This window comes from Podarcis gaigeae (assembly GCF_964106915.1).
Source record: "Podarcis gaigeae genome assembly, chromosome: 2".
NCBI classification, from domain to species: domain Eukaryota; kingdom Metazoa; phylum Chordata; class Lepidosauria; order Squamata; family Lacertidae; genus Podarcis; species Podarcis gaigeae.
Genome location: NC_139679.1, coordinates 85,150,089 through 85,171,650, shown reverse-complemented (window position 1 = coordinate 85,171,650; position 21,562 = coordinate 85,150,089). Strand labels below are relative to the sequence as shown.

The window sequence follows — 21,562 nt, the reverse complement described above, 5'->3', positions numbered from 1 at the left end:
AAAACAAGGTTGAAATGCACATGATTGCCAAGCTTTTTAAAATGCCCTGTAGTGGTAGCAACATAATAACAGCATAGCACCATTCCACTGATTATTTCCATAATATTGTTCAGCAGGTAAAACATAAAAACAAGTGTTTCATACAGAATCCCCTCATACAAAATACACGTGCTCTGATTTTTGTTTGGAGTCTTCCAAAATGCTGTTGTTTATTGGAGACTATTGCTTGCTGTTCAGGATTAAGGTGAAACTTCTTCAAATGAATTCATTTTTTTAAGAGTGATATTTACACAGGAGGATGTTTCCCCATAGGTTCTGACAAAAAAAATTGTTTACAACCACAACAGTATTTTAGAAGGTTTCTGGCCAAAAAAATAAAATCAACATCAATTATACCTTTTGGTGGGATCTGAATTGGTTGAGTAACTACCTCAGAAGGAGATAACTGAAAATGTTGGCTTAATGTGCAGCAGCACCGAAAAAACATTGCTAAGTATGTTTGCAATTTCTTTCCTAATAATTCCTGTCAGTTTCATCACACTTTTATTTAAATCTGTGGCACAGCCACATTTGGAAGACTGCTTACTATTCTGGTTGCCCAATCTCAAAAAAAATAGAATAGCATTAGAAAAGGAACGGGAAAGAAGAATCAAAGTGATCAAGGCACTGGACAGCTTCACCTATAAGAAAAGGTTTAGCATTTGACTCTTGTTTAGAAATCAAGCCATTTAAAGGATGATGGTTTATAAAATAAGTAGTGTTATTTAAAATATGATGAAATACTATGAGGTTCAGAATAATCTGTAGGTTCAGAATGGAAAAAGGAAGCCTCTTTTGCCACAATGCAGTTAACTTATGGAATTCACTGCCACTGGATGTGAGAAGGGCTGGACAGATTCATAGTGAATGGGTCTATTAATGGGGATTAATCACAATAGCTAAATGGCACCACTATTGTTTATTAATGAGGATTAATCACAATAGCTAAATGGAACCACTAATTTGCCTGGAAACTCAGGTTCCATTTTTTCAACTCCCTGTTTTTCATGGAGGTGACATCTATAGGGGTCTTGGTAAGATTGGACTTCATCTGCTTTGCATATGATTTCTTGTGCAGTTACTTTGCCCAAAGCAGATTTACAGCCTAAAGCTGAAAAACGAAGAGGTGTACGTACACTGCAGGCATTGGAAGATTCTGAGAAAGAGGAAAAGCTAATTAGAAGAGTCTTGCTCCTGGTCATGTCACTCCATAAGAATCATTTTACCCTATTAGTCCATCCCAAGTGACAAACTCTCCTACCAGATTTGCAGATGTGGCAAATCATAGGTGTACTCATCAAGCCTCATTTGACAAGCTGGGGCAGGTGGGATGGGTGGGGGTCAAGTTTCACAGAAGAGTTGCAGAAACAAACCCTTTGGAGCATCGCTAGAACTGTAGCTTTGGCAATGCATCATGGGACTTCTGAATTCAGATATTCATAGCACTTTTTATTGCAACAGAAAGGGCATACAGGGGAGCAAGAGGAAAAGCTCATAAAGGATGCAAACCTGAATTGAGAGAATCAGTTTGGTCTGGCTATATAATACATTCCATGTGTCATCGGTCGGCCAGCATCAAATAAGTTAAGAGAGCTCTAATTAAAATATGTCTTTTCTTTTTCTTTTTATATTATATATAAAAGAGGTTATGCATATGTTTTTCATTTGATAAAAATTTCACCTTATTTTAAAAAATAAATCAAGAGCAACCAAAATACTTTTTTAAAAAAGAATAGCACCGTTTCTCTGCTCCAGCTGAAGCAGCCCACACACGCACACATACACACACAAAATACACACACACAAACAGGCGCAACTGTGCTGCAGGCAGTAGAAATGGCTGCAAGATGAATCTCAGACCAAATGTACTGTGTGTGTGTAACTCTAAGACCTTTTGCAGGATAAGAATAGTTTGGGAGCCTCAGGAGCCGGAACTCTTCTTTTGGTCAGTTCTCCCAGAACCCAAAACCCACTTCAGAGTTTATACATGTCTGTTCTGATCCAATGTGTTGCCACCTACCAAAACGGGGGGGGGGGGGGGGGGGCGGACAGGAGAGAAAGAGAGAACCCAATCACTTTTTGAAAACAATATTTAAAACTGATCCTGCTTTGAACATGTTGGTTTAGGACAGACTTCCCAAACCTGGGTGGAATCTACACACATATAAAAACCGTCCTGAAAATGCTTTTTAAAAAAGCGTTTTAAAAAAGACCTTGAATTTTCCATAAGGCTCGCCATCGCCATCTAGTGTCACATTGTATATTGCACTTTAAACACACTTAAATGTTGCAGCTGTATAGCTGAGTTGCTGGGGTCCCCCAGATGCTGTCAGACTACAACTCCCATCACCCTTGACTGCTAGCCATGCTGGATGAGGCTGATGGGAGCTGTAGTCCAATAGCGTCTAGAGGACACAGTGTTGGGGAAAGATGCTTTAGGAATTACTAAAAGATGGAGAAGTGGCTCCCAGGCCCCTCTTTGAACCAATCTTACCTGCAGCAGCCTATGATCTGCACTGAAGCTCACAGTCCTCCTTGGAATGGAAGCGGTTGCTATTCCCCCTGCAACCGCTGTAGATGAAGGGCCGGCACTCAGACACTCTTTGGTTATAGTACCACCTTAGCGTGTATTTGCTGCAGTCTCCCTCGTCCAGGGGCAAGGAGCATGGCTCAGCTGGAAGGCAGGGAGAAGAAACAAACCTATACATTAGATTCCCTAGGGCTTAAGCATCCACTCTCAGGTGTTACACTGAGAAGAACCTCAACAGAAAACATTGCAGACCTTCTATTGTGCCTAAGACAGTGCCAGAGTAGGGTGGAAAAGAGCCACACAGGGTTGGTAGTTAACACATCAGCAGGTTATGCTAGGATGTTGTCATTCACGTACTTCAGCCTACAGATTTCCTTCTAACTTCCGTCACCTCACAAGGAGTAAGTTTACTCATCCACAGTATAGACAGAAGCATCTGGGAGGACCAGGGCTTATACTGGAAACATGCAGCTGCGGACACATGTCATTATTTTTATCTACAGAAGTTCGAGCAACATGCCCTCCAAGTGCCATCACAACTAGATTTGAGTTCTTCTTCTAAAAGGAGTCTGAGGACTGGCCCTGCCAGAAAATGCCACCTCTACAAAGAATACCAGGCAACCTCAGGATCCAAGCAGAGCAGAGCCATATTCAGCCTGCTGATATTCCCACCATCTTGGTTGGCCCTGATGGTCATGGTGCAGGTGGTGGTGTTGGGGACTGGCAGGCCGCATGCACCCCACAGTCCCCACGTTCCTTATCAGATAACCTGCTTTTTACAGTTTATAGCACCAGAAGCGGGTGGAGCAAATGGCTCGTTATTCATTCCAAGAGGATGGAAGGAAAGGAGACAACAGCTCCTTTGAGAGAAAGGTCACAAGGCAGGTCTGCTGCTTACCTTCCTCAGAGGGAGCTCTCTTTTGCCGTTCATGCTTGGAAGCTGCCCTGGGGCTCAGTACCTCTACAAACAGGGAGCAGAGTACTGGTTTAAGAAGTCCTGGCCACAGGAGAAGCTTCTAGTGTCTGTATCGGGCTTCTCCCCATCCTCCCTGCCACCCCAGAATAGGAAGAAGGAATGGGATAGTGAGGGCATGAAAGGTGTTTCAGGAGACCCAGAATTTATTTCTGGCCAAAAACAAAACCCAGAACCAAAGGAGATCACAGTGTAGCACCATCTTATCTACACACACATTAAAACAAAAAAGGAAAGTGAACTGTAGCTATTATATCATCCAAGTCTCACTATTCCCGTGCCCCTGCAGATTAAAGATCAAAAACGAAAAAAACTGGATCTTATATACTATGGATACAGTTTGCACAGTGCAAAAATTTAAAAATTTAAGACTCGCAAGGAAAAGAAGTATGGGAGTAACAGAATAGGCCTAACTACTGGCTTGCTAAGGAGCCTTTTTTATTAGTTTACTACACTCCTTCTGTTAGAAAGCTCTGGGCAGTGATATGCCAGCCCAAGAGGCAACTTTAAGGTCTACCAACCTTCCAGGGGCTAGTTCAGCTGTGGGGGGTGTTACTTATAAAAATCAATAATGTGTTTGCTGGATGCTGAAGCTTCTTTCTATTCTCAAGCAGGGCATGGAATCTTCCTTGCTTACTAGTGATCTCTACTTTGTTGCTTACGACAGGTGGGAGGCAGGTCTACCAAAGCTCTCCATCTTTCAAAACCCATTCGTCCTATGGCCAAATAAGTGACTTCTCCACCCAGCTGCTTTTTAATTACAATATTACTTGCCAAGGCTGACAACTAGTGGTCATGGAGGAGTATGCAGCACCAGTAACTGCAGTGGTTTTCTATTCAATATAATATATGCTATGGGGCAGGGGATACCCAAAGCCAGTAATTCGTTTCACACAGATTCCCACAGATTACCAATCACTTTCATTGGGCTTCAGTAGGAGCCAAGTGCTCCAGCCTGCTGCTACCCCCTGCCCAAGGGGCAACTGCAGGAGAGCATGTCCCAATTCCATCAAACGTGTTCTGCAGACCAATGGAGCTCACCATCCCTCAGCATAGGGCTCTCTGTCCCATCTGCTCCCTCTTCATAGTCCTCCTCTGTGTAGATGTACTCATACTCAGGGTCATCTACGTTCACTACATGTCGTGTCTGGCTCCCTACAAAACAGGAACGGCTGCTTCAGAAGGAATCCAAGAATGATGAGGAATGGATGGCAAGGAAGGAAGAACAAAGGGGTAGGTCTCATCCTGAGCACACTTAAAGTAAGAAGAGCCTGCTGGATCAGGCCAATGGTCCATCAAGTCTGGCATCCTGTTTTTACAGTGGCCAACCAGATGACTGTGGGAAACCAGCAAGCAGGATCTGAGCACAAGAGCACTCTCTCCCCCTGTGGTTTCCAGAAACTGGTATTCAGAAGCATTGCTGCCTCCAACTGTGGAAGCAGAGCTCTTGCTCCAGTCAAACCAGGAATTGTATCCATAGTCTGTCTTGGTTTACTACCCATGGTTGGTCTGGGGGAGACAAACCAAAAGCTCGGGTTTGGATGTAATGCTAAACCAACCCATGACTTAGCCCTGGTAGTATGGTAACCTGCACATTTGCTTGTTCACAGCAAACCATAGTTTGGCTTAGTTTTATGTATGAAATGGAAGAATTGTTACATAGCTTGTTGTTGATCTATGCCATATCAGTTAATTGCCCAAAGACAAGCCCCACGGTATAAGGGCATAGCAACTTTATGTATTTTGGGTGATCAAATGGCAGCTTTCCAGCAAAGGGTACCTTTGGGCTACTTCCGTATCTGGCATATTCTGTAGCCATCGGTCCTTTCACGGTCTGTCACCATGAGAAGGATCTGCCAGTACTTCTGTCCTTATTACCACCCTAAATGCAATATTATCCATTTCATCTATGCTTATCTGTTGTAGCAAAACCAACAAAAAGGAATGCTAGTCTTTAACAAGTTTATTACGACATAAGCTTTTTGCTGGCTAGACTGCACTTTGTCAGATAAAGAAAGCTTAATCCTCCTCAGCTGACAAATGGATAAGCTAAGGAGACCATACATTTGACAATGAGTGCTCTGGTCTGCAAAGCTACAGTATATACTGCAATGAATGTGTTAAGTCTTCAACATCCCCATAGGTTGCTTTGCTATTTTCACTTTATTACATTCGTTATGCAGAAATGGCCCTGCCCTCAAAAGATCCAAGCATATTACTGAATCCTGCCTTTGAAATAGCTTGGCTTTATAAGGGAAGCGAAAAGACAAGGAAAGGGGAGGCTGGTGGCAGAACCTCTGCGCATGCTAGCAGAGGTGATGCTGTGCACATGAAACAGCAAGAGACAAGACTCACCTTCCTCTTCCTCAGCGTGAGACAACTTAAGCACAGGGACTATTTGAGCATTGACAGATGGGAACGGTTGGGTGGATGGATAGTTGGGGAGGAGACCTGGGAGGGGCAAGGTCACAACACAAACATAAACAAGCACGTAAGAGTGACTGACAAGCTGTACTACCTCCCACTCCAGACATGAAACACAGGCCCCCCCACCCCACAGCCAGAGTTCAAGAGCCGCACCCGGTGTTGTCCTCTTCCACAAAAGTCAGCCATTAAACACCTCAGACAGGGAAAATCCTGACATAAGGTTTGCATGATGAGCCGACTGTTACAGAGAGAACGTTTTGACTCCAGTGGCATTTCCAATTCAGCCAGGCATATCCTGTAGTGGCAGAGGACCCTTCTGCAAAGCAGACCAGAGTCTGCACGGCTGAATTGTGTTAAAGTTTTGCATGCTGGAAGCGGGACTGTGCCCTTGAGCCCTGGCACATTTGGGTGGATCAACGTTTCAGCACTACACAACAACACATGGAAAGCTTCTACTAGCAAAACAGCAGAAAGTACACGCCAGGGAGACGAATAAGAACAGCACTGGCTGCTCCCAGGTACGCAGCATTTATCTGTGAGATATTAGGAGGAGGTGAAGGCAGGTGGGAGCCCTGAGAAATCCCTCAAGTCCTCCCAGCAACTCTGGAAATCCAGTTCTGACCACAAGCTGCTGAGCACAGGTGACTGAGGCGTGTTGCCCTGCTTCACAGCCTCCCACCCCTGGTGCTGGCACTTCTGGGGATGCTTTTTATATGCATGCTATTGAGGCTCCCTGTGCTGTTGAGATCCTCATGGTCTCCCACCGCCCCCCCAAAAATTCTTCCTCCGCTTGTATTCCTCTGCTTCCTCTCCCTGCGCACACCATTCTCCCTTGAGAACAAAGAGGAGGATAATTTGTGCTAGGTTTTCCCAAAGCTTTGCTGCTCATTTCACTATGTTCCCATTCAAGCATCAAACTCAGCACTATAACACTATAACCCATTTCTGGATGCTGCCATTGAACAGCTTGCTAAAATGGAGGCCATTGGAAAGTTCTGCCCTGTATTGTTCCCCACCAAAATGAATATGATAGTGCTATGAAACACTCACATTACAGGTCACTAATACTTTGATATTTACAAAATATAGCTGGAAAAGAATTCCAGCGCTAATTAATAAATTGATTAAAAACACGAATGGGGTGATAAAAACATTATAAAGGATGTAGTGAGCTGATGAAGCCTGCTGCATACCTGGAAGCACAAACCATATTCCTGTATCCATGATGTACAGGATGCTGCTCTTTACCGCTGACTGGCCGGAGCAGCTGGCATGGTGGGGTGGTGCTGAGGAGCTGCCCTCCTGACAACAGCACTGCTGCTGCTTCCCTGGAAGGTGCTGGGGTGGGGCTAGGCAGCAGCAAGGTCAGTGCAGAGCCAATCAGATGCTGCCACTGGTGCACCAACACACCCAAAACTTGCTGCCGTTCTGCCCCACCCCATTGTGGTACAAGGCAGCAACGCAGTTGTGGAGAGGGCAGGTCCTTGGCAGCATCCCACCATGCCAGTCGCTCCTGCTGGCTGGGATTTTGATTACAGAAAGAGGAAGCTGATCCATCAGAAACAAATATACTCACGTCGATCAGGAGGGGAGAACTGGCCTCCACAAGCTGAAATGAGAAATAGGCGATTAATTCATCCAGGTACCCAGTTTGGGGTCTCAGGCACTGAAGGCCGAACTACATGCTATGTGGAAGATTTGAAACCAACCGAAACACAGCCATGGGGTGAGGGACTGTCAATTTCTTTGGCAGCAGCAAGTGGGAGGAAGTGGAATTTAACCTGCCTTTTCCCCTGTGCAACTTATTCCCCTGCAAAAAAACCCCTGGAGGTGGATTTTGATTGACACAACAGCACTTGAGGGAAGAGTTGAACACCCCACAACCCCCATGCCTGCTGCATCTCCCACCAACCCACAACTGCAGTTCAATTAAAAAAAGAGGGCAGCAGCCGATAATCCAGTCCCAGATCTTTTGCACGACAAGTGTAGTTTGGCTCGGACAGAACACTCCCGAAGGGACAGCCTGAGAAATACATGGGTACCTATCACCATGGAACAAGTATGTTTCAGGCCCAGTTAGGGTACCTGTGAAACTAGGAGGAGAAGGACACTCAGAAAGACAGAATAAGGCGGAAGAGTCAAGGGAGAAAACAGCAGGATGGAGGTGCAGGTGGTCAAAGGCTAGTGGCAGGTGGAGCCTTACCACAGTGCTGACTCATCTCCTGCCTGACAAACAGACGGATCTCTTCTTCCTGCAGAGGGGACAGTACATAGCATGATGAGTTCTATTACCCCTGCATGAGTCTCCCATGGCTGATGCAGCAATGTGAGATATACACAGGGAATGTTAAGAGTGCAAACTTCTGTTGCCTAAAGACATTCCAGCACAAGAGCAGAGTCAAAATGGATGAAGCAGCAGGGAGCAAGTTTAAAGTGAGGTTACCAGATTTTTTCCCCAATGAATCTGGGGACACTTTTCAACTTCAGTAGGAATGATAGGATTTTGTCAGGGGACTGATTTGTAAATCCGGGGACTGTCCCTGGGAAACGGGGACATCTGGTAACCTTAGTTTAAAGGAAATCCTGCTAAAGGATGAAATTTGGCTGCATTGACCGCCATTGGCCACTATAGGACTAGCAATATTGAAATGGCCATCCCATCCCAGAGTTTTTATTCAGAATGTCATGCCAGAGAACTTAGGTCTCTCTCCTCACCGTCATTCCAGGATCTCCCTTCTCTCCCCGGAGGCCATCAAGCCCTGGACTTCCCTGTCAACAAAAAACAAAGGAATTCAGCAAGTTGATGACAGAAGACAATACACTATAATGCTAAGAAACTTACTCAATTTCTGGAAGATCTGCAATATACCGTATTTTTCGCCCTATAAGACGCACTTTTCCCCTCCAAAAATGAAGGGGAAATGTGTGTGCGTCCTATGGGGCGAATGCAGGCTTTCCCTGAAGCCTGGAGAGCGAGGGGGGTCGGTGCGCACCAACCCCTCTCGCTCTCCAGGCTTCAGGAAGCTATCCACTAGCCGTGGGAGACCCAGCTCTCCGAAGGCTAGCGGAGACCTTGCCGGCACCCAGAAGCTTGGGGCGCGCTGAGCTCCGCACGCCCCAAGCTTCAGGATTAGCGCAGTGCACCTGGGGGGGGGGAAATAATTTTTCCCCCTTTATTTCCCCCCAAAAAAACTAGGTGCGTCCTATGGGCCGGTGCGTCCTATGGGGCGAAAAATACGGTAAGCTAGAGAAGGTGCTCAGTGTCAGAAGCGGGAAGCTTCTGAATATGAATTGCTGGGAATGAAGAGCAGGAGGAGACTGCTACTGTGCTCATATCCTGCCATTGTGAGAAGATAACGTAAGCCTTTGGCCCTTACCTAGCCCAGGTGAGCTGCACATCATTCAGAACCTATGGCCCTAATTAGCCATTTTCTGCCACCTGCTCTTCACTTGCTAACAGCAGCACTGCTTTCCAAAGCAAGCGGCTCTGCAAGTGCCGCCAATCAACTGACTGCCAACCCCCGCAAGTGCTATGCCTTTTACCTGCAAAGTCTGATTTCAAATGGTGCAGGCAAAGGAAAACATGTCACCGGACACCATCGTGATGTCAGGTGACCAACAGGGGTGCTCCTCCCCGCCAATCTGGCATATAAGGGTGTGAGGATCCAGTCTGCCAGCTAGTTCCGGATCTGTACTGCTGAGAATACAGCCTAGAGAGCAAGGGTATCCAAGGATCCTATGGCTAAAAGAAAATGCATCTGGCTGATAGCCAGAGATTCCCTCGCTCCCTTCCCTTTCCTCCCCGCTGTGCCTAATATTTTTTTCTTTCCTGTATCCTCCTTGCAGCTAAGCCAAAGTACCCACCACAAACTCCTTCCACCTATGGTTCTCAACTCTTCTACAGAACTTGCTCCTTGGCCTGACCCTGTCCAGTCTTGGCCTGCTCAGTGTGTGGCTCCTTCCCCAGCCTTCCTAGTGATCCCTGGGAAACTTCTACACTGGGGCTCCATCAGTTGGGCATTGTTGCTGCTGTTGTCTGGAGCCCGTCGGTTCCATTTTATTGGCTTGGAGATACTAGTGTGACCAAAGTAACTACTGATCCTGAAATAGTTTTTTATGTGTTCTTTTATCAAAGCACTTACAAGTTGCCAGTCCAAATTAAAACTGAGGTTTCATGAAGACATGTAGCAAATATATATAAAGGCGCAGCATTGTGAGAGGCTGAAATGAGCTTCCTGTCAAACTGAGTTTTCTCACTTTGCCAGAAGACTTGAGGTACGATGAGGTTTCTGTTCTAGGGTTGTGGCTTAAACACACAGAGAGAGAGATTTTGGTGACAGATTTTAAAGCCCAGCCAGATGAAATCTCCAGTGAAATTTGGAGTTTGTGTGTGTGTGTGTTTTGTGCAGAAAGGACTTACCAGTTCCACAATCCCACAGGCCCCTGGACAACCTAGCTCAATAGCTCAAACACTCTGCAGAGTGGCCTGTGCACCTTGGGTAAATCTGAATAACACCAAACCAGAACTGATGGAATTCCTTCACCTTACTTTATTTCAAAGTAAATGAAGCACCCTGCCAGCTAGCCTTCTCCAAAGGGACTTACAGACATATTTACAAACCTGCTCTCCTCTTTCTCCTGACAGACCTGGGACTCCACGGGCTCCTACAACGGACTCTCCTGGTGGCCCTCTCTCACCCTAAAATGGGGAAATCAAACACACCAAGACAATTGCTTTATTTAGCTTCTTCTTCTTTTTTAGCACTTCTTGCATTGCCTCTCCAGCTCAGAAGTTATGTGGCCCTTTAAAAAGAAGAAGGGACAGCAGGTTTGGGGGGACACGGGGCCTCCAGATCATCACTATATTGTGGGAGGGATTCAAGCGCAAAACCGGAGATTTAGATTTGCACAAATGAAGCGGATCAAAGCCCTAGCGCAACAAATCAACCATTTTTAATTTTTTTTAAAAAAGCACAGACATTTGGCTTTCAGGAAAGTGGTGTGGAAATTATGGGCACTTACCTTCTGCCCTTGAATCCCTTCTGGGCCTTTTGGGCCAATGCTGCCAGGGGGACCAGGGGGCCCTGGTGGTCCATCACTGCCCCTGGGTCCTGGAGAGCCAATAATGCCTGGAGCACCCTATGAAATAAGGAACAGAGGGTAAGAATAGGAACATGGTATCCCTAACCTGCAAACAAAACTGATTGCCCCTTGCCTCTGCATAAAGCCAATATTAAGCAATGCTGACATGGACTAAAATAGTTCAAATAGTAAGATGATTTTCTCCATGCCTTCAAAAACAAAACACACTTCACTGATAGGAGGATTCCAGTGTTATCACAGCTGCTTACAGCCCTTAACAACAGTGTTCTTGCTATCGGATGGGAAGCATTTATCAGGTGCCTACTACATGTAGTATACTGGTTCATTTTCATTTGATGCCAATACCATTCCTTCTGAGTTATGGAGCAATTCTTTTTGCTTTCGTCATGCGCTTGAATGAAATATGTCTACCATAGTTCTATGTAGACAATGTGATTCCCGTTTCACACGCCACATTTTTACTCAAAGGGCCTTGCAATTTTTGATGGAAACAGCTTTGCTTAGCAATTAATGAGGTTTCACAAGCATCATGCTCAAAGTTGCCCAGCAGACACACAAAAGATGAAGCGCATGTCTGAAGGCATTGCACTTTGTGCCAGAGCACAGAAAAGGGACATGCAGGGATGCTCTCAAATTCTTCAGCAGTCTGAGACTACCTTTGATCCTGATGAAACCAGAAACCTCACCACTTTCCAGGGAAATGACAACATACCCTGTCCCCCTTTTCTCCTTGGTCTCCTTTGGACCCCTGTTGGCCATCAAATCCTCTGTCGCCCTAATAACAAAAAACATATTGATCAAGTATATAACTTAAGTGGACTTTTTAGATGTGTCTGTAAGAGTAAGCATTTCATAAAGACCACCCCCGCAAAAGAAAAACCAGACCCAAGAACACATAATAATAATAATAATAATAATAATAATAATAATAATAATAATAATTTATTTATACCCCGCCCATCTGGCTTGGCCTCCCTAGCCACTCTGGGCGGCTTTCAACAAAATATTAAAATACAGTAATGCATCAAACATTAAAAGCTTCCCTAAACAGGGCTGCCTTCAGATATCTTCTAAAAGTCTGGTAGTAGTTGTTCTCTTTGACATCTGGTGGGAGGGTGTTCCACAGGGCGGGTGCCACTACTGACAAGGTCCTCTGCCTGGTTCCCATCCTTGGTACTTCCATCTTGCTGGGATGCAGCTTCATATTACTGGCCATCCTCCAGCCCAATTAACTGAGTCCACATAAATGTTCTCTAGTCCATACCTTGGGTCCAATGAGGCCTTCTTTCCCGGGGATTCCTGGGGTTCCAGGCAGGCCCACCTCACCCTAGGAAAAGAAAGCACAAGGTAGGCTGACCTCTCTAAACACATGTCTTGCCACACACTGCTTCATTGGCATGCGCTGGGAACACTTACAGGGTCACCCTTCCTTCCGGCAAGTCCCATTCGGCCTGGCAGGCCTGGCTCTCCCTAGAAGAGACGGAGGGTCCAATAGTGAGAAAGGACACAAGAGAAGGAAATGCTGGGTGCTAGCATGGCAGTGTGATCACACACTTCATAGGAAGAGCGGTTGCTCTCTTGGACAGAGGTGGGCAACCTTTTTGCCCTCAAGGGCAACAAGAAGTGACGGGCAGGCACAGTGGTGGGCAGGGACATAAGCACAATCACACACACACTGTCTCCTGCTGCTGCACTGTCACACATCTCTCTCACACACAGCCACATGTTACACATGTATGCAGAATGATCTCAGCTGCATCAGGATTGCTGGAGAAAGGGGAGGCTAAAATTTGAATACCTAGTGATCCTGATGCAGCAGTGGTTGCTACCCCTGTGCTGCTGACAGCAGTGCAGGGACAGCAATCCTTTTGAGGCTGGGATTGCTGAGGAACAGGCACAGCAACCTTTTCCCCCCATTGCTCAGCTGATTGGAGTTTCTGTGCAGTTACACATACAGATTCTGTGTCTGCCCAAAGCAATGTTTTGAAAACTTCTAGTGCTTTAGAGAGGGGGGTGGAATCCCCTTGCACTAGCGCTAATCCTTACACTGGCATTTTTATTTATTTAAGTACCACCCAATGTGTCATAATGCAAAAAGGGGGGGGGGAGGAACCAAGAGAAACTTTGGCACTTACTTTCTCCCCCTTATCTCCATCCTGGCCACAGGCTCCTTTCATCCCTCGGTCCCCCTACGACAGGTAGAAGAGAAATAGAACACCACAAATGAGTCTTAAACCATTTTTATAGTACTGTTCAGTGTACACAGTTCATTGCCATTCTTTACAAAAAATTATTAGGATTTTAGTATACATTTCCTGATCCCCGTCCAGACAAAACAACAGCAAGCCCATTGGTGACAAGCGCATGATAACCATCTGGTGAAATGGACCAGGATGAATAATACAGAATTTCCCAATAAGCTGCATGATTGAGGAATGATTTGAACATGGATCTCCCACATCCAATCCAAGGTTTTTACCCACTGTGCCAGGCCATCAAGGGATGTATTCTGCCAATATAATCCAAGGATCTTCACATCTATTTCTGATGAGCTACAGAGGCAGCTTTTACATGAAATCATTGATTACAAGATCAAGAAACGTTTTCTTGATAATACAAGCAGTCTCGGGCTATAAGAAGCTACAACACACCCCACAATCTGAACTTTCCCTTTGATAGTTCTCAAGTATATTAAAATAGCTTTGCCAGAGAGGTTCAGCTCCACTCTGTTTTGTGACGGGGCTCACATAGTACTTCCTTGTCTGGAAAGTATCTCTCGGGATGACAGGGAGAAACACAAAAGAAAGCAAATCACGCCATGCCACACCTTTGGACCTCGCATCCCAAAAGGACCCATGTCTCCTTTCTCCCCTCTGGTGCCTGGGATGCCATCCTTCCCGGGTTGGCCCTGGAGGGATAAAGAGGAAGGCAAGTCACTGTGAATCTCAGGCTGCGATCTGCATAAGACAGAGCAGAAAGAGCAGCAAAGGACAAGTCCTCACCGGCTCTCCTGGTTCTCCCGATGCACCAACTTCTCCCTGTGCAAATACACAATATGGAAATGCTTAATACAAAGGTGAGAAGTCAAGTGGGCAGGTATGCTAAAGAAGAAACCTGCACACAGATCTGCATGCAACAAAGATCAAAGGCAAGGAGATGGCCATTTCAGCTTCACAATCTAAATTAAAACTTTTGCTGGTCTCAATGAGTCTCTAAAAACAATGAAGACTACAAAAGGGCATCATTCTGTTGACATCTTTGAACTTTCTAACATGCACAGGCCACTCCAGAATGGCAGCCTTCTTGCTAGCAGAAGCTTCAAAGTACCTGCAATGATACTTGAAAAGAAGACAAGATCACATCGATATCCAACTGCTGCCAACCAGCCATATTACCAATATTTTGGATTGCAACCTTTGAGTATGGCCATCCTATATTTTTAGACATGAAACCTGCAGGGTCATTTGTGCAGTCATCTTTAAGAAAGCAGGTGTCTCCTAAACCCACCCTAAATGAAAAAGCGTTCTTCACACCCAACATCCCCACCAGTCAAACGGTGTCATTCCTGAAGTCATATAGGACAACAGTAATCAGTGAACTATGAGATAACCTCTTACCTTCTGCCCACCAGGACCACGTGCTCCTGGGAATCCTGCTGACCCCTTCTCTCCCTGCTCACCTCTCGCTCCCTATAGGTTATAAAAGTGAACCTTAATGAAAAATATGGGCAACAGAGAAAAGAAGTTGGTTGTCCCATCCTGGTGCTGAAGGGACAAAAATCACTTTACAAAATTACTATAGGCCAAAGCCAGAGTTTAGGAGTCATGTGTTCAACTTCTTCCTAGCCAAGATCAGACAAGCTTCCTCCCTGTTGGAACTTGGTGAAGACATTTTTATTTCAGGAAGCACTTTAAGCTTTCTGAAGTTATGGTTAATTTTAAGTGATTGTACCGTTATTATATCTTTTGGTAACCTTATTGTACACTAGTAAGAATTCAGAATTTGAACCTACTTCTTTCAGCCTGCCTTGCTGATGTCCTAGTAGTGTTTTGCAGCCCCCCCCAAAACCCCCCTACCGCTTGTTCTGAGTTGGCGACTTTATGATCTGTGTAAAATATGGCCCCATATCTGCTCATTGCCTTCAGACACAGGTATACAACCCCAACCCAATGCAAGTCATGTATGCAGGTACCCAGGGATTTGCTCTGGTACCTTCTCTCCAGAGATGCCTTGGTCTCCTTTGTCACCTTTGTCACCTTCCATCCCTTTTAGGCCACGGTCTCCCTAGAAAAGGATGGGAAAGAGGGATTATCAGTAAATAACCAGCAGTGCAGTTGGAAGAGTACAAATGGTGTATATGATATGATATGATATTGGGTGAAACATCAACAGGTATAAGGAAAGAAAACTAGTTGAAAGGACTAGGGATGCAGACTTCAGTGCAACATGTTCCCCCCCACCACCACATGGTAGAGTTTTTTTTTAATATAAAGCCAAGACACTTACTGGCTCCCCTTTGTTCCCCCGAGCACCTGGTGGGCCCTCCACAACGGCAGTGTCACCCTGCAATTGAGAGAAAGCAATTGCCAATCAGATCATATGCCTGCATCTCCCACTCCTGTTGGTCATGTGAGCAACAATCACTTTCTCCTGGGCGAATTCAAATTTCCAGTCCAGACAGCATCAACAGAAGCAAAATCCAAGGCACAAACCCAGGAGAGAGCACTAGCTTACTTCATAGCTACAGAATGATTAGAGCAATTGCAAGGTCAAGAAAAAAACTTGCAGTTTAGGGGTAATGCCATAGACCACTAACTATACCAATAGTAGAAGCTGCCTTATTGTGTGTCAGAACATCACTGTATGCAGTTCACTATGGTCTATAATGACAGGCAGTGGGTCTCTTTTAGGCAGGAGTTTCTTTCTCAGCCCTACCTGGGGCTTGTACCTGTTACCTTTTGCATGCAAAGAATGTGCTCTACCTCTCAGCTACAGCCTTCCCCATACACACACCACCTGACTCTCTATAAGCAGAGCTACTGCAGGTATGTGGGTGGAAGCTCATCAGTGAATGCCCTGATATCTTCTTTCCCAAGGCCAGACTAATGTGCATCAGGCGGAAACATGGTGTTTGCAGAAGTAGCTCTGCCAGCAGGGATGTGTTTTCTTCCTTCCTTGCTTTGAAGGGTTTGGGCTTGGAATCCCACAAGGTTGCGTTCAGTCATCACAATCCTGCCACGGATGGAGCTCTCACCTTGTCTCCCTTCAGCCCCATGAGCCCAACATCTCCCTAGGAGAGAAGAAAGTAAAGGTGAAAATAAGTCTGTTGAATTCATCATTCTCAAGATTCCAGTCTCACTCAGGTTATTTTCTACTCCTCAGAGTAGGCCAACTGCAAACATATTTGGAGAATTGTCAATACAATTTCAAATATTTATAATATTGAAGGGAGCGAGACTTTGTGCTGGCCATCAGGCAATGGCTTTTCCACCTGCCTTGCCCCACCTTCCAGCCTGCCCCACCTTCCAGCCCTAGGAACCTTCTGAACCATGTTGCCACCACGGACATGTGGTGTCTTTTGACACCACATGTTTGTTCATGTTAATATTGTTTTGTGGATTATAAGTGCTGTAGGGCTTTGTGAATTTTATGGTACGACTTTTGTTGTGGATGTGTTGTTTAGCTTATTGTTTTAGTCATTTTGTTAATAGCGTTTTATAGAATGCGGTTGCTTTCCTGATGATTTGTAAATGTTTTACTGATAATTTGTTAATCATACTATATGATTCATGTTGTATTTGTGATGTTCTCTTATTGTTATTTATTGTTTGTGAGCCACTTCGTGATTTGTGTGAGTGAAAAGCAAAATAGAAATATAATAAATAAAAATTTACAGAATATGCTAAAAAAAGCCAGCTGTTTTCATTGCCTCAAGTCACTTGGAGGTTGACGCTCAGTCTCTGCAATATAGGTTTCCCTTTGCTCATAAGCCCAAGAGTGGTTACACCAGTGGGTAACAATAGGAGACAAATAATCTGATTTAGCCTTCCTTCAGTGGTGCCGATCCAGAGTTTTATTCCTAAAAACATTGCTATTTCAATGGTCAGCAGGAAGGAAGGGATGACATGAAGGCAGCCTTTACCTCATTCATTTCCCTCTTACAATTCCCCAGCCCAGCCCACAAAAAAGTCTTTACTTACTTTGTCACCTCTCTCCCCTCTGTTTCCTGGAGGCCCCTAAAGACAAAACAGAAGGGAGGTCATTTCAGAATGACAACCAACACTTATGCTCAGGTTTGAGGAATCAGAGAAAGAATGAAGGGAAGTCAAGATATTTACTGCAGGCCCGCGATCTCCTTCCATGCCTGGGCGACCATCTTCACCCTGAGAAAAAAGCAGAGAAGGGCATTGAAGCAGATGAAAGGAAAGAGCACAAGGTGGGGAAGTGGTTGCGGTTGTAGCTGTAGACTGAACCTAACACGAGAACCTATCACAACACTCAGCAAGCAGATGAATCCTGAAGATGCCATATCAAAGTTAAGCGAAGGCAGGGGCAGCCAGCATGACATCCTCCAGAGGTTGTTGGAAACCAACTCCCATCAGACTCAGTCAACATGGCCACTCTTCAGCGATGATGGGACTTGTAGTCAAGCAACATATGGAGGTTGCCAAACTGGCAACACCTGAGTTAAGGAGATCTTCAGAAAATATCAAAGTAGGGGTTCTGCTTGGGTTTCTAAAGGTTTATTCTACAGAAAGACAAAATGGTGCCAGTCGTTTCTGTTGCCTGATGGCCATAAATATCTGTTCCTCCTCCTCATGGAAACCAGAAACTAAAGGGTTGCTATAGACTTTTCCTTCCAATAGTGCGAAATCCCACATAGCCAACTACTCTATTTGCTGCTTGTCTGATACAGTTAGACTGCCACACCTATATATGGAGGTGAGCTGATTCCACCCCACGTTTTGGTCTAAGTCTGAGAAGCAGAATCAAGATACATACCCGGGGTCCTGGATCTCCTCGCTCGCCTCTAGCACCTGGCTGCCCAATACCTATGGCCCCCTAAAAAAAATAAAAATTAAAAAATGAGGAAAATGAAAATCCATCCATCATCCTGTTGCTATGTGCAACCTTTTCTCAATAAATTTAAGGAACCAGCAACTCAGCAAAGCTTTACATCTATTTAAAGATTCTCAAACTCTGTCAGAATATTTCCAAGGAAAAAATAGGCTTGATATAACTTAAGTAATAAGGTATTAAAGGTGTTTATTTTTTAAAAAAGAATTCTCTGAATAATGCAAAAAACTAAGTCTCATAAGAGCAGCAGTTAATTAGTTCTTCTTTTTTTTGGTTTATATAGTGTGATATTGGGCAGAAACAAACTTCCTGCAAGATCTTAAACTGATACTATCTGATTTGAGACTATAGGGGCTAAAACCTGCCTTTCTTACACTAGAAACTTATATATATATATATATATATATATATATATATATATATATATATGATTTCTTAACCAGTTGCCAGATTCTACCAAATTCTACGCACCAAGATTCATAAGGACCAGCAGCCCTGAGCAACAGCACACTGTACAAATTAAGCAGGTGGGGCCATGTGTGGATCGCCATCTTTTTTTCAGAGTTTCTGGAGGCTACTGGGCAAAATCAAGGCTTACCTTGTCACCTTTCACTCCTGGAATGCCTTGTGTACCCTATAATAAAAAAGTGATGGAGAAAAGGGGGGAGGGAGGGAAAAAAACCAGGTTAATATTGCAGCACCCACACAGGAATACACACAAGGAACACTGTGGCACATGGGATAGAATCCAGCTAGAATGCATCTATCTGTCTATCTGTCTATCTATCTATGCAATCCAATCCTCACCATACACCCACATTGAAAATGCTGTACATACCGCTGGTCCTTGTGGTCCAGGTGGACCTGGAGGTCCTGCAGTCCCCTCCCTTCCAGGAAAGCCAGTCTGACCCTGGTAAGGAAAACAGCTGTCACTGCAAAAGCTTTTATTAAGCTGGGCTAGAAACGATCCATCCTTTTCAGTGAACCCAAATCCAGAACCACATGATGTCCCTCTTCGTTTAGAACCATGTTGGGTTGCTCAAAAGCCCAAATAAACTAGGACAATGTTCATTGCTATGGACAACTTCAGAATCACATGCCAATCCTGGGGCCCCTAACAAAGCATCCGACAAAAGAATAATGTTCAGTCCTGGAACAGCTACACACCTGAAGCTCCTTGTGGCTCCCAAAGACTACCCTTAATTTATCTTGACAACAAAGGAAGGAAGAGCATTGGAGTTTGAAGGGTGGTGGCGGTGACCTCCCTTACCCTCTCTCCTGGAGGTCCTGGAAGGCCAGCTGGTCCATTTTCTCCTCTCAGACCTGGCTGGCCTGGAATCCCAGCTGCGCCTGGTGAACCTGGAGGTCCTGGGGGTCCAGGCAAGCCAGGGTCTCCCTGAAAAGAAACCGCATGACATTATGTCAGATCCAGAAAAAGGTAATTCTCATGGCCACACCCCCTTCTTCCCCATCCCAAACATCTGACAACCATTTTCACTACAAATTCATAAAAGTGGCAAAGTATGAGGCTTGCACTCATAGTTTGATTATTATTATTATTCTAACCTTTCGAATACACCTAGACAATAGAATTTAATAGATTATGTGCCTTTGAAATATCTTTTTTATCTGGCTAAAACTCAAAAGGAACAGAAACTCAGGCTTAGAATATAGTACTGAATGAAGCAATTTCCAAATTTACAATCTCAGCTATGGAACATTAACATTCCTCTGCATTTGGTTCTGTATTCTAAGATATAGTACTCTGATGTTACTTTTCCTGGTTCTGATTTGCAAACCGTTAGAAGAATAGCAAAGTTTCTTCAGCAGGAGCTGTCCACCAAAGGCAGTGCTGAAATAGTTTGAAGAGGCTTATGCATCCCGAGGCTAAAGCTGTGTAAAGGAGCAAAATGGGGGCGGGGGACATGAACATTTCCGAAAAGCTGCATACCATGGGGTCACAGAAGTAACAGGAAAGGGATTACCTTTAATCCTGGAGGTCCAGTTTGCCCAGGAGGTCCCTGTTGGCCAATCCCAAGTGAACCCTGAATGATGCAAATGAAAGAAAAAGCAATTGTGTGCCTTGAATAAATATTAAGATCTGGTTGCTTATGTCCCAATAGACTGCACTGAGAGTGCTAATGGTGGGTGGTTAGCTCACGTGGAAGGGATGGCATAATTTAGTTCATTTTCAGGTGGCTCACTGACTGGGAAGCAAGTTGATGTCATGGTCCCTACCTTGGGGTCCCAGTGTCAATCTCAGGCAGATGTAGATGGTGTATTGGCTGTCCCCCTTGAAGGGGATCCCTCAGCACTTACTTCTACACTGTCCTGGGATAAGGATGTGATTATCCTATCATCTTCAGTGTCTGAGGTTGAGTCACCTGCAGCTTCTCCTGTTCCCCAACCACACAGAGCCATGTGACTGCAGAATAGCTACAGGCCTTTTAAAGGCTGCTCACAGCTCTTCCAAGGAACCACTAGAAGAGAAGGTTGTCCCACCATTCTTAAGCCCCAAGATGACTCTGGGCTCTGGTTGAGACAACAACTTCCCTAACTCAGCAGGCTCAGTGGGGACTGGACTGGGCAAGCTTCCTCTGTGGGCTGCAAACTGGACAAGAACAGGATAGTTCAGATGAAATATAACATGGATGCCCTCAGTCCCCATTTATGAGCACCATTCTGACTGCTACTGAGTTCCTAGTCACTAACAGATACTTGGGACAATGCAGAGCTAGGAACATCTACGAATATTGTACATGGACAATAAAAGCACACCTAAAAGATTTAATAAACATTTGGACTTTAACCAACAGAAGCTTCAACAAAACACATGAGAACCACTGTATACCTTTTCTCCCTTGATCCCAGATGATCCTTTGGCTCCCTATTAAAATCCAAAAACAGAAAAATAGCAAAAGGTGTTAGATGCATTGCTAAGAGCGATGCTACGGTGGCAGGAGAGAAAAGAATGTGGCAACATATTTCAAATATAAAAAAGGCAGTATAAAAGAGACGGGGCGAGGGAATCGGCCATCATATCCTCTGAGGATAGGCAGGAAGATGTTAGCAAGTAATGGACAGATTTTGTTAAGTGTTAGTAACTTGGGTATGTTAGTTGCTTGGGTATGTTATAGACTGAGTTCTGTTTTGGGGGTTTTAAAGAAAAGGTTGCCCGGTTTTGTTGGTACTGGGTATCCTCCCCAGGGTATTGCACTACATTAGGAATAACCACTCTAAAAATAAACTCAATTCAATCTATCACACTTTACAAGGTCTATTTTTCACCTATCCAGGACTTGCCTCAGGTTCATTTGTCACTACCTAGCCTGTCCACATATTTTCACCTAGGATTGTGTTGCTTCATGAATATCAGGCAGCTATGTTTCTACATAGCCTATTGTCCCTCCAGT

General features: G+C 44.8%; 1 protein-coding gene and 1 long non-coding RNA gene across 7 annotated transcripts in view; one reads left to right on the top strand and one right to left on the bottom strand.

Annotated features, from left to right (window-relative positions):
• Positions 1-177: 177 nt before the first annotated feature.
• COL7A1 (collagen type VII alpha 1 chain) overlaps positions 178-21,562 on the bottom strand; it is a 114,928-nt gene continuing 93,543 nt past the window's right edge. For 5 of the 6 annotated variants that reach the window (XM_083727100.1, XM_083727102.1, XM_083727103.1 and 2 more), the window contains 28 exons: positions 21,001-21,036; positions 20,135-20,194; positions 19,420-19,545; positions 18,988-19,059; positions 18,748-18,783; positions 18,075-18,134; positions 17,411-17,455; positions 17,273-17,308; positions 16,327-16,362; positions 15,579-15,635; positions 15,285-15,356; positions 14,690-14,761; positions 14,075-14,110; positions 13,900-13,980; positions 13,208-13,261; positions 12,489-12,542; positions 12,337-12,399; positions 11,785-11,847; positions 10,992-11,108; positions 10,591-10,668; positions 8,685-8,738; positions 8,173-8,221; positions 7,546-7,578; positions 5,898-5,993; positions 4,584-4,697; positions 3,468-3,530; positions 2,534-2,713; positions 178-2,055 (listed from right to left, as the gene is read on the bottom strand). In XM_083727100.1, coding sequence (XP_083583226.1) covers positions 2,544-2,713; positions 3,468-3,530; positions 4,584-4,697; positions 5,898-5,993; positions 7,546-7,578; positions 8,173-8,221; positions 8,685-8,738; positions 10,591-10,668; positions 10,992-11,108; positions 11,785-11,847; positions 12,337-12,399; positions 12,489-12,542; positions 13,208-13,261; positions 13,900-13,980; positions 14,075-14,110; positions 14,690-14,761; positions 15,285-15,356; positions 15,579-15,635; positions 16,327-16,362; positions 17,273-17,308; positions 17,411-17,455; positions 18,075-18,134; positions 18,748-18,783; positions 18,988-19,059; positions 19,420-19,545; positions 20,135-20,194; positions 21,001-21,036 — 1,833 coding nt within the window. In that variant the 3' untranslated portion in view covers positions 178-2,055; positions 2,534-2,543. The remainder of the gene's footprint in view (positions 2,056-2,533; positions 2,714-3,467; positions 3,531-4,583; positions 4,698-5,897; positions 5,994-7,545; positions 7,579-8,172; positions 8,222-8,684; positions 8,739-10,590; positions 10,669-10,991; positions 11,109-11,784; positions 11,848-12,336; positions 12,400-12,488; positions 12,543-13,207; positions 13,262-13,899; positions 13,981-14,074; positions 14,111-14,689; positions 14,762-15,284; positions 15,357-15,578; positions 15,636-16,326; positions 16,363-17,272; positions 17,309-17,410; positions 17,456-18,074; positions 18,135-18,747; positions 18,784-18,987; positions 19,060-19,419; positions 19,546-20,134; positions 20,195-21,000; positions 21,037-21,562) is intronic. The other variant, XM_083727104.1, reaches the window with a different exon arrangement.
• Positions 8,723-10,076, top strand: LOC310839047. The gene is made up of 2 exons (XR_014561311.1): positions 8,723-8,839; positions 9,214-10,076. It is a non-coding gene; the product is annotated as an uncharacterized lncRNA (long non-coding RNA).